The 13,200-nt window shown below is 29.3% G+C and overlaps 2 protein-coding genes across 2 annotated transcripts; one reads left to right on the plus strand and one right to left on the minus strand.

The window, feature by feature from the left end:
* Positions 1-56: 56 nt before the first annotated feature.
* On the minus strand, positions 57-1,065 carry LOC108213459 (EID1-like F-box protein 3). The gene has a single exon (XM_017385257.2). It carries the CDS (start codon positions 1,020-1,022, stop codon positions 210-212), a length of 813 nt encoding a protein of 270 aa, XP_017240746.1. The 5' UTR covers positions 1,023-1,065; the 3' UTR covers positions 57-209.
* A 2,210-nt stretch (positions 1,066-3,275) lies between these two features.
* Positions 3,276-5,355, plus strand: LOC108214734 (protein HUA2-LIKE 3). Its single transcript, XM_017386896.2, has 4 exons — positions 3,276-3,448; positions 3,526-3,638; positions 4,541-4,617; positions 5,060-5,355. Exons 2-4 carry the CDS (start codon positions 3,528-3,530, stop codon positions 5,193-5,195), a joined length of 324 nt encoding a protein of 107 aa, XP_017242385.1. The 5' UTR covers positions 3,276-3,448; positions 3,526-3,527; the 3' UTR covers positions 5,196-5,355.
* The last annotated feature ends 7,845 nt before the right edge of the window (positions 5,356-13,200 follow it).

A 13,200-nucleotide genomic window follows, 5' to 3' on the forward strand; every position in this document is an offset into this window, starting at 1 on the left:
CGAGAGTCAAACCAGGAATGCTAGAGATGACAGAAAATGACCATATATTCCAGAAATGAGAAGAATAATCATGCGAGATGATTTTATTATCGCGGTAAACATGCTAAAAATGGTAAAATAAACTCAAATAAATCAAAACGTTACAAAATCAGGAGTTGAGCAAAATGAGACTGACACTCAACTCTTCATCATAGAAGATCCTAAACTCATTAGTTACTACAAGAGTTATTGACTGTCTGATCAAAATTTTTATCATCATCGTCGTGATCATCATCGCCATCATCAGATGATAATCGAACGAGCCAGCACGTGCCATACATGTGCCCATTGACACACACGAAATACTCGATCCCGTCCTCGTTGGCTCCAAGCCGTCGAGCCGCGCTTTTAGGCACGAGCCGAGCTGCAGTCATGCTCCAACACCGGGCCCCACAATAAGGACAATGGACCCCATCTTCAAGCCCAACGCCACGGATCAAACAATCTCTAGTCTTACTTTTCAAAAATCCCCGAAATACCCCTCTAAAAATACCCAAATCATCCCCTCGATTACTACTCCCCGTTGGATGCTCACACGGGTCACTCACATACAAAAGATCCGACCCGCATCTCCTCATCAAGAAGCTCCGACCCGAAGTCTTCGAAAACCGGGTCGACTTCATAAAATGACCCGGCACGGGTTGACTCACCTCGAAACACCGAGTTGACTCACACCCGCAACAATAAAAAAGTAATTTCGCCAGGGCGGAGAACCCGCCTCCTAACCGACTAGCGGGCCCCCCGCTAGTCAGTTCGGACACCATACGTGGTGCCCGATACAAACACAACTCCTTCCAAAGAAGCCGTTTCGCCACGGCTTGAAGCTTGCGGCTCACGCAAGCCGTCTGACACAAGACATTCACATCCCACTTCAATGACTCGAACACGAGCAACAAAATTCTCTCGTTCAAAATCCCTGACTCGGGCACGCAACTCAGTGAGTCAGAGTTGACTCGCCTCCTCTGACTAGAACTCGAACTCATTGTGTTTGGTTTTTTACGTGTTCCCCGCGGAGGGAGTAAGTGTGTGCATGTTACCTATTTATAGGCCAAATTTAAGGACACGTGTAGGGTCAGGATTGCATGAGACAAACGGGCCGTCAAACAAGCCTCGGGATTCGAGCACCTGTCTTTCCTTAACAGGGAAGTGTGTGTTCGTGTTAAGCATTCATTTGCTGAATTTCATTATGGGACTACTACAATTGTCCGCAGGTAGATAAGGTAGTGGCCACGTGTCAGTTAAATAATCTCACATGTGGCTGAATCTATTCCGAATTCAATTTTGGTTTATTTATATTTATTTTAAAAATGGACATGTAAAAAGGAACGGAGAGAAATAGTACATGTTCACAACGTACATTAAAACCTCATCTAAAATATGATTTCATAATTTATATAAAATTTTCTAATAAATATTTTATCTCTAAGTTTTTATTCAGAAGCAAATTTAAAAATATAAGTATAAAATTATATTTTATAAAATTTAACTTGGTATATATTTATGTTTTTATAATTGTGTATGGTAATTTTAAAATTCTAATCCCTTCGTTTCGAATAATTGTGTGAGATGCATTTATAGATACTCCATGTTTTATGTTGACTAATGATGAGGCCACAAGTGTTGTGCTTAAGAGTGTCCACGAGTCAGCGTGGAGCACATAATCATGGACCAGGAAGGTATTGACCTTTCCGTTGATGGTCGGTTAGCACAAATTTGGATGTGACGATTTTGTCGGAACATAAAATATTCATAGTTTCCGTGTCATGGAAAGTACTCCCTCTGTCCCATTTAATTCTATACGTTTCTTTTTAACTGCTCGACACGCACTTCAATGCTCTTGTATAATATAGTTCTATAACTTATTTTTAAAATTTTCTTTTTCTGAATAAAAATATAACATTCAAACTTTTATTCAGAAAAGAAAAATCTCAAAAATAAGTTATAGAACTATGTAAAACAGGAGCATTAAAGTCCGTGCCGCGTCCCCGTCCCCCAATGTATACAACTCAGGGGGACGGAGGGAGTAGTCATTAAAAACTGAAAACCTAAATGTGTTTTGTACTTTTTGACGAGTAATGGTCTCCTTCGAGCCTGTTTGAATGGCTTAAAATCCTGCTTTTAAATCATTTCTCGCTTTAAACTAAAAAATATCAATAATTCAGAAATCGATTTAAAGTCAAAAATCGACTTACAATCAGAAAAAGTCGATTTAAAGTCGGAAATAATTCAAAAATTGACTTAAAGTCAGAAATTAGTTTGAGATACCCAACTTAATTTACTTATACTAACCTTTAACCCGTGTGAAACACGGATGATTATATAATTCGTAATTTATTTTTTATAATTTAAATTATAACATCATTTTATCAGTATTTTAAAATTAATGAATTGAATTTTAATTAAATTATATTAACCAACGGATTATATTTTCTCACAAAAATTTAGTTTTTACAATTTATTATCTATTTAAAAATATTTTTTTGTTATTAAAATGGGATAATTTATTTTTCAATTAATTTTAAATCATATTTTTCATATTTCGTATATCTTCATATGTACGAAAAAAAAGATATTTGTCGTGTAACAGATTAAAGTTCGAAAAAATTATGTAATTATTCGTGTTTGTGTTAAAAAAATATTCAAAATTATATATTTATAATTTTATTTTATCGTCAATATAATTTTTTTAATGAAATAATAAAGCAAGCCGAAGGCTCAAACGTTATATGCATGTGGTGTTTTGGATCGGTTTAAGACTTATATTTATTATGAGATAAATTTATAGTGTTGTAATTTATATAAAACTTGTACTTACAAGAGACAGACTTGTAAAGATAGATTTATAATGTGATTCTTTTTGTTTTTAGCAAGATAATAATATAATAATGACTAGAAAAATATGACCAAACCAAAAAATATGATCAAAATTTAGGAATACAAATTATACCTATGTTGACTTATAATAGTATAGTATAATATAGGATTACAAATTATACACATGTTGACTTATTATCGTATATAAGTACATTATAAGTACATTATAGATTTGAACTTTCAAAAATTAGGTTTTTTACCCTTAAAAAAATTAAAAAAAATTCGGTTTTTGACAAGCCCGAATTGCAAGGCCCTAATACCTAGGGCCCAACTACTTGGCCCATAATCCACATTTCTCCATCGAAAATTCGAAATACAATACGCATACACACACACATACTCTCTTATTTCACACCCATATTCTCATACAAATACTCACAATTTACAAAAACCCAAAGAATTCTCTTAATAAAATTAGGGTTTTGGAGCTTATAAACCCCCAATAGTTCTAATAAAATTAGGGTTTTCACAATTCACCTCATTTTCAGGCGCCCATTATCATCTCCAAACCGGCGAATTTTTCGGCTGTTTTCCGGTAAAGATCGCACCTTTAAGTTGTTTTGTGTCTTGAATTGTACTTAACTGAGCTTAATTTGATTGAATTGTGTGCTAGTATGGGCTTCTTGATGGGTCGAAGAAAAGGTTCGAAAAACCGTAAGCGTGAATGGAAAGTCGGTGATCCTGTGCTTGCCAAACTTACGGGCTTTCCGTCTTGGCCTGCGAAGGTATATGTGTAAATTGTGTTTTTTTGGTGTGTTTTTGTGTATAAAGATGCTGACTTTATTGTAAATATGTGTGTAAATTGTGTGTTTCTATGTGTGAAGATGTGAATTTTGTTGTTAAGATGTTAACTTTATCGTAAATGCGTGAGCTTTAGTGTCAAGATGGGGAATTTAGTTGAATTGTGTTGTTTAGGGTATGTTTTGATCAGGGTTTGGTTTTATGTTTTGATTTACTGTTTATGGATTTGGCGGGGAGGTTTAGGGTGTGTTGTTCTATTTGGTTTTTGGTGGTGTGTGAATTTTTTATGGTGTTTGGTTTCAGGGGGCTGGAACTAGGGTTGTTTATGGATCTGGCAGGGAGGTTTAGGATGTGTTTTTTTATTCGGTTTTTAGTGTTATTTGTATTGTTTATGTTGTTTAGTTTTAGGGGGTTGAATTAGGGTTGTTTATGGATTTCGCGGGGAGGTTGATGATGTTTTTTTTTTTCTTTTGGCGGTACGTGAATTGTCATAAATGCCATATATGTTTTTACTATTATGTGGCTGGTGACGCTTCTAAGAGAACTGGGTAGTGGGTTGTGACATTGTATGAGCGATTTGGTAAATGGGCAAGCAATTATGGACTCTAATAAATTAAGCTTTTTCGAAGAGGTAATAAAAGATTCGAACTTTAAAAGCGGAAAAAGAAATGGTAGGCGGAAGATTGCGATACAGAAGGCTAGGTATTAAATGTCAGTAAAATGTTGCTGTTAATTGGGCGAACGCATTTTTCTCGTGTGCAAGCGTCATATGATGCTTTTTACATCGTAACATACGTAGAGGAAGTGACATGCCTCAAGTACATGGGATAAATATTGTATGACTAACGAAATTCAAAGCTCATAACTAGTTGGTTGCTTTTGGTAGGTTGAGGATCCGGAGAAGTATGGTTTTCCAGTGGACTCTAAAAAGGTGTTGGTGTTTTTCTTCGGCACCCAGCAAATGTAAGTCAGCGTGGCCACCCCTAGAGTACTATCTTCTATGTAATCATTGAAATAGCTCCACAAGTAAGCCTTGATTCTTGTCTATAAAGGGAAATTTCCAGTGTCTCATGAGGTTTTCATATGTGTACAAATTCATCTACCCATATCATAGAATACATATGTTGAAATGATCTTAATCTTAAACACCTACACTACAGGCAACTTAAGGATCCTATGTTGAGACTTGAGAAATTGTAATGGTCAATATATTGGGGATGGTAACATTTTCCTATGTTTGTTAACCAGGCAACTCAAGTAAGAGAGTTTATAGACGGTTCTAGAATAAGTGCCTTTCTGATCTTGATGCAACTATTGCAAATGAAAGTTCTTTTCTTGATTGCCATCATGCAACTGGCTTGTTTTGCCCCCTTCTAACCTCCTTTTGGTCTATTTCTCCATGTAGTGCATTCATTAATCCAGTTGATGTTGAAGCGTATTCGGAAGAAAAGAAGGATTATCTTATAGTGAATCGTTATACTAGAGGTTCTGATTTTCATCGTGCAATACTTGAGATTGTTGCCTATTCTAAGAAGATATAAGGTGATACAGACCCTTCATACTCTCTCGCTTTCCGATAAATTTAGACGAGGGAGATTGTAATAACATGCTTGTACTAGTTGAAGATATGAATAACTTCAGATCAATTTTGGCGTTTATAAATTTACGGGATTAATGTGAGATATTCTTGATTTAATTTAATTATGTGTTTGTCTATACAATTTTATGATGGTGTGCTTGTCAAAAATTTGAAATACAAGAATTTCCAGAACTTATGTTTCTCGGATCAAGTATTTTCACATCCGTTTTCTGGTATAGTATTGTGGGCGAAAGGAAGCAGATGGTACTTCTACTTGCCGATGTTTATAAAACCGTTCAGCTATGTGGATTATATTTCTAGCTGAAACTAAATATGGCTCTAGTAATTCCTGCCTGTACTGAAAGACTAGAGTGTGGCCGTTGAATTAATTTAGCTTGAGAATGCCAGATTGATATGCGATAATTTGATAAAAAAACATTAGGTACAGTTCAGATTCATATCTAAAAATATCAACAGCTTCATGTCAAATAGCAGATTTCTTAGAGAGTGTAGCAACCCGATCATAAACTTCATTTCACTGCAATTGTCATAGCCTAAAGTTCCCATACATTTTTTTTTTCAAAATACTTTTGGGAAAAAAATTAAAATTGTGGGGTGCAAAGTTAAATCCCACATCTGTTGATTTTAACGGTCAACTAAACGGAGAGTGTCAAAGGCGTGCAAAGCGAAGCGTTTTTCAAATTTTAGGGTGCATTCTGCCAAAAAAAAATGTTTGAGATCAAATCGAAAAAGCGTCTAAACATAAGGGGTGCAAAGTGTCAATCACTCTTAAATATATTATTTTAGTTTGATGATAAATTTGTTTCAAAATAGTGTATGATTTTCTGTTGAAATATTATTTTATAATTAATAAATATGTAAATAAGTAATTTATTTTAACATAATAGTTTTTAATAATATGTTATAGATATGCTATCTTTTTTAAATATGTATCTATTTCTATAATTGATTATTGTTAAACATTAGTCTGAAATTTTAATTCCAAAAAATATTATATAAATATAAAAAGTTACTAAAGTAACTTTTATTTTTATAAAATAAGGATAGGCAACGAAATAGCCAAAGTCTCACTAAATTTTATTTTATTTTTTTATTTTTGCAATAAAAGGTTTCACAATGCAAGATTTTTTTTTCCGGTCAGGATCTACATGCTCGTAGATGAGTTGTATCATAGATACAATAACCATATCAGGGATTTCTTTCATCCAACAAAGTTTATTATCTAACCAAAAGATACGCAAGTTATCTTCGGACATTTAGATAATAATATTTTAAACTCTGAATAAAAATACTCATGGTCTCTTTCCATCATCCAGAAAATCAAAACAAGCAGAGAGAAATATAAGCATGATAATTAAAGTAGAAAAAGCATATATTATGGGAAAAAATAAATCTAATATATAATTTTCGACAAAAATATAATATCTTATTCAACAATAAAAAATAAGAACTTATAAAGAATATGAGACCGTTATGCAAATTTATAATGTCTAACCAAAGTGAAAACTTTGGTTAGACACACAAATATTAAAAAAATGTGTATTTCATGCTAATTTTTTCTTGTGAAAACAACCAACATTAACAAAGATTTTATATATTTTTTTATTAGGAAAATAAACAAACGAATTAATCACACTCAATTTATGGACTAAAATATATAATATAAAAATATATTACTAATATTTAACCTTTAAATCACAAGATACTGACAATAAAAATATACATTAAAATAAATATTTCATAAGAAAAATTATAAGTTCACTAGATATATTTATGAAAATATTTGATAGTTTTATATAAATGAACTTAAATATATATATATAAAAAATTAAGTTAAAGGCAGCAAGCTGTAAGTACAATTTAATACAATGAGAAATACTCTATATAATTATAAATAAAATAATATCTACTAGTCATCATTTATGACACCAAAATACTTCTTAAAGGTACAATTATATCACCAATTATGACCCCCCAAAATGGTACTCCGACTAGTTACAAGTCATTGAACAAGCCCTATGGCTTGACCGCCAAAAAATGATCCGCAATTATTATTTATCAATCTCCACTAAAACAAAACATCCAAATTCACAAATTATATGTAATTAAAAATCATTGATAAATAATAAAAAAAATTATATGATATTTATAACACATTTGAGCTATAAAAAATTGTTATAAGATATGTAGCTATAAATAATTAACAACATTTATTTAAAAAATTCCAAAATTTGAATCTTAGAAAATTAATAAAAGTAATCAATTTCGAGAAATATAACTGATTATAACCTATATCATTTAAGAATAGTTGACCACATTCTTTAATATACAAACAAGACATTTAAGACCATTAAAAACACATTTAAGACTTATTAATCAAAATCAATTTCTTACCAAAAGAATAATTATTAGCATAAATTGAAAAATTCTAATTTTAGTTTTTTTAAAAACATAAAAGATATGAAAATTGGAACAAGATTTTCATGATCCTTAATAATCTAATCTGAAAAGTACGATGAACAAAATTTGAATAAAGAAACATATCAAGAAATCAAGAAAACGCACAAACTAATACATTTTATGAACTCGATCAATAAAAATATTGTGACTTGTCACGAAAGAACAAGAAATTCAATGAAAATTTTCTGAACAAAGACTATAGAGGCATCACGAGCAAAATAATTATACGTCTCAATTTCAATAATCCTTAAAAATACACCTCCATGCACACTAAATCAAGAAGATCTACACAAAAACGAAGAAACGATCCAAGACTAATTTGTCAACAAAACAGATTCACGAGAAAATTTGAAAAGATGGTTCGTAAGAAAAATGATACATCTATACTATACTATTAAAGACGAAACATTAAAAGTTTGGTCGGTCGGTACTTGGACCAAAATATGGGCCTATCTATATAATCAATTATTCTGGACCTATTTATATAAATAATTATTCTTTTTTAATTTGGGCCAAAGTACGGGCCTATCTATATAACCAATTAATAATCCTTTTAAAGCCGAAACATTAAAAGTTTGTTAGTTCAGTACTTGGATCAAAATATGGGCCTATCTATATAACCAATTATTCTGGGTCTATCTATATAACCAATTATTCTTTTTAATTTGGGCCATAGTACGGGCCTATCTATATAACCAGATAATCCTTTTAATTGAAATATATTACTTTTTTATATTTTTGACTAAAAAACTCAATCTTCTAAAATAACATTGAGAAACATGGTAATTACCTTTTTAACTAAAATATATTATCTTTTTATAAATTTTCCAACTAAAAAATTAATCTTTTATAATTAATACGGACATGGGCGACATATTTATACGTAAATATGTGTGCCAAAAGTCTAAAAATCAAATAATAAAAAATAGAGGGAGTATTATTATATTGGTCGGGCAGTCTGTACTTGAGCCGAAGTACGGGCCTATCTATATGTATAACCAATTATTCTTTTTAAATAAAATAAATTATGTTTTATATATATTTTAGATAAAAAAAACTCAATCTTCTAAAATAATATCGAGCAACATAGTAATTGTCTTTTTAATCAAAACGCTTTATCTTTTTAGATTTTCTAACTAAAAAAACTGAGTTTTTACAATTAACACGGGCGCCACATATATAAAAATATAACATCATTAAACATAATTATTAATAAATAACATGTGATATTATTCAACCAAAATACATTAATAACATTATTTATAAATACTCTAATGATCTCATATTAAAAGAAATATTACAAATCTGTCATATACTATATATTATTACACTATTAAAGCCGAATATAAAAATTCACTTGGTTGGTCAGTTAGTTGAGTTTGGTGAATCGTTTGGTATTCGACCACGGAGCTCTTAAATTTATAACATTTTATAATATATTTTTTATTATCAATTAAACCAAAATATTAAATTTAGGTTAGTATGATGGGGAGGTATGTGGTTTCAGGCGTATGTTTTATACCATATTATTAATTATTATTAACGAAATATCAAAGGTTGATTGGTTAGTTTATATCTGAGTTTATAGGCCACCTTAAATTATAACATGTAAAAGAAAATATTTTGACATTCTCATTAAAATATATATGTTCGACCTAATTTTCAATTAGCCATTTGACGGACTTAACTATGAAGAATTTATCCAACTGTTAAATAAAACATTTATTAAACCACGTTATTTTATCATAATTTTATTTTTACAATAAAATTAGGTAACTTTAAAATATATATAATAAAATAACCAATAATTAAACCGCCCGTGCATTCCACGGGTTATAAGCTAATATTAAATTATGAACAAAGATAAGAAAAATATACAAGTTTGACGATAAATCATAGACATGCAAGAATATTTCTTGATATAATATTTGGTATAGATTAGTTGAATTGGTTGCAAAGATATGTAATTTACACCATCTTGATACATAAGTTCGTATAAAAGCTCATGTGAATTAAGAATATACATTAATTATTAAAAGATTGATTTCTAATATTCTCTCAAAAATATAAATCTAATTTGAGATTTTGTGATGTTACAAGAAAAAAATAATATGTTTTCAAAGTACAAATTTTATCAGATATATATTAAAACTCAAAATTTAAATTAATAACTAAATTAAGTCACACTTATTCGATATTCTTATATTTAAAATTTTAATAATTAATAAATTCTACATCTAATTAAACGCACGCCCCAGTTTTGTTTCAATTAATGCTACTCTTTACATTATTAGTTTAACCAAAATTAAATTCTTTGTTGAAGATACGGCCAACTTGATTAATTTTCTGTTTTGGCCTTATTTTATAAGCCAATTTCAAATTGGATTCATACCTGTATCAATAATCAATGATATATAAAGATGATACATTAATATAATGTAAAGACATGATATACTTAATCATATCTCTTAATATGTCCGTGTAGTTATTTAATACATGAAATAAGTAGCAAATCCCATATAGATATAAAAACCGATACGCGTAAAATTAATGTATAAAATAAGTAGCAGATCATATAGATATCAAGGCGGATATGCATTAAATTAAATTAATATTAAATTTTATTTAGAAAATGAGAAATAAAATATATAATAAAAAGGATGCGTGTACTTTTTCGACACGGACTGTCATCATGCAGACTAAACAGATACTCCATACAAATAAAAGTTAAGAATTTAAGACATTTTATTTATATGGGTGTTCCAACTTCTAGTAGTGTCTTAAAATACCGGGACATTGATCAAGTGGCTAGTTTCTATGGTCAAGTGCCTCGTTTTTAAGGTATTACTAAGCAAATGCTGAGACATGATATGCTTCATCATATTTCTTGATATGTCCATATAGTTAATTAATACATGAAATAAGTAGCAAATCTTATAAATATAAAAGCGGATACGTGTAAAATTAATATATGAAATAAGTAACAGATCATATATTAAGGCGGATATGTATTAAATGAATACTAGATTTTATATTTAGAAAATGAGAGATAAAATATATAACAAAAGGTGTGTGTACTTCTTCGACAAAGCTGTAAATAAAAGTTAAGAATTTAAGACGAGCGTTCCAACTTCTAATGATGTTTTAAAATACTAGGACATTGATCAAGTGTCTCGTTTCCAAGGTCAAGTGCCTCGTTTTTAAGCTATCACTAAGCACGTCATATTTCACTTTTATCAATCAAAAATTAATGTCTCTCACCTTTTACACATCTCTTCTCATTTTTCCCTTCTCTCTGATTATAATTCAAATTAATACTGTATTAATTATAAGACATATTATTAAAGTTCATATACGAAAATCATCCATTAAATCAAATGAATACTATATTTTATTATATTTATAAGACATCTGGTTAGACATTATGAACTTGCTCTCACTAAGATAAAAATATTATTGAATAACGATATAGGTACTCTGAAATAAATAATTAGCATTTTGGGAAATTTTTTATAATTTATGTATGTGAAGTTTCACTTATGATTTATCAATATTATATTATTTTGGTTCAAGTGTATATGAATTATTGTTAATATTATTTGTATTATTATATCTAATGTCTATTTCTAAATATTAATATTTTATAGTAATTAATGTTATAACATTTACACTCATGCCATTTTTTAAGAAATCATTATGATTGATGTGTGCATATATAATTTTATTTAATATTTTTATCAATACAATTATACTTATTTATTCTTTTACAATAAGTTCTTATTTATAATTTTATTTAAATTAATAATTAAATTAAATCACACTTATTTGATATTCTTATATTTATATTTTTAATAATTAATAAATTTTATATCGAGTTAAACGCATGCCACAATTTTGTTTCAATTAATGCTACTCTTCACATTGTTGGTTATAACCAAAACCAAATTCTTTGCAGAAGATACGACCAACTTGATTAATATTCTCTTTTGACCTTATTTTATAAGCCAATTTCGAATTGGATTCATACCTGTATACATCAATAATCAATAATATATAAAGACAATATATTAATATAATGTAAAGACATGATATGCTTCATCATATCTCTTGAGATGTCCGTGTAGTTATTTAATACATGAAATAAATAGCAAATCCTATATAGATGTAAAAGTCGAAACGCGTAAAATTAATATATGAAATAAGTAACGGATCATATAGATATTAAGGCGGATATGCATTAAATGAATCCGAGATTTTATTTAGAAAATGAGAGATAGACTATATAATAAAAGGGATGTGTGTACTTCTTTGATACGGGCTGTTATACACACTTCTTCGACACGGGCTGTTATCGTGCAGACTAAACAAATACTCCATACAAATAATAGTTAAAGAATTTAAGACAGTTTATTTATATGGGTGTTCCAACTAGTAGTGTCTTAAAATACTAGGACATTGATCAAGTATCTCGTTTCTAAGGTCAAGTGCTACGTTTTTAAGGTATTACTAAGCAAATGTAGATATGGTTCATCATATCTCTTGAAATGTCCATGCAGTTATTTAATTCATGAAATAAGTAGCAAATCCTATAGAGATAAAAGCAAATACGCAGATACGCGTAAAATTAATATATGAAATAAGTAACTGATCATATAGATATTAAGACGGATATGCATTAAATGAATACTAGATTTTATATTTAGAAAATGAGAGATAAAATATATAACAAAAGGGATGTGTGTACTTCTTTGACACGGGCTGTTATCCTGCAAACTAAGCAGATACTCATACAAATAAAAGTTAAGAATTTAAGACATTTTATTTAGATGAGTGTCCAACTTCTAGTGGTATCTTAAAATACTTGGACATTTGATCAAGTGTCTCGTTTCTAAGGTGCCTCGTTTTTAAGGTATCACTAAGCACATCATATTTCACTTCCATCAATCAAAAATTAATGTCCTCACCTTTTACACATCTCTTCTCATTTTTCCCTTCTCTCCAATTATAATTCAAATTAATATTATATTAATTGTAATACACAATTATAAAACATATTATTAGAGTTCATATACGAAAATCATACGTTAAATCAATAGAATATTATATTTTATTATATTTATAAGACATCTGGTAGGACATTGTGCTCTCACTAAGATAAAAATATCATTGAATAACGATTTAGGTACTCTGAAATAAATAATTAGCATTTTGAGAATTTTTTTATAATTTATGTATGTGAAGTTTCACTTATAATTTATCAATATTATAATATGTTGGTTCATGTGCATATGAATTATTGTTAATACTATTTGTATTATTATATCTAATATTAAATGTTAATTTTATAGTAATTAATGTTATAACATTTACACTTATGCCATTTTTTAAGAAATCATTATAATTGATGTGTGTGTATATAATTATATTTAATATTATTATTAATACAATTATACTTATTTATTCTTTTACAATAAGTTCTTTTTAGC

The sequence above is a fragment of the Daucus carota genome, chromosome 3, assembly GCF_001625215.2.
Source record: "Daucus carota subsp. sativus chromosome 3, DH1 v3.0, whole genome shotgun sequence".
Lineage (NCBI taxonomy): Eukaryota > Viridiplantae > Streptophyta > Magnoliopsida > Apiales > Apiaceae > Daucus > Daucus carota.

Excerpts from the sequence above, each read along its gene's own strand:
- LOC108214734 (XM_017386896.2), top strand. The coding sequence starts at position 3,528 with ATGGGCTTCTTGATGGGTCGAAGAAAAGGTTCGAAAAACCGTAAGCGT. Across the intron at positions 3,639-4,540 it reads TTCCGTCTTGGCCTGCGAAG|GTTGAGGATCCGGAGAAGTA; the intron begins GTATATGTGTAA and ends TGCTTTTGGTAG. Across the intron at positions 4,618-5,059 it reads TTCTTCGGCACCCAGCAAAT|TGCATTCATTAATCCAGTTG; the intron begins GTAAGTCAGCGT and ends TTCTCCATGTAG.
- LOC108213459 (XM_017385257.2), bottom strand. The coding sequence starts at position 1,022 with ATGAGTTCGAGTTCTAGTCAGAGGAGGCGAGTCAACTCTGACTCACTG.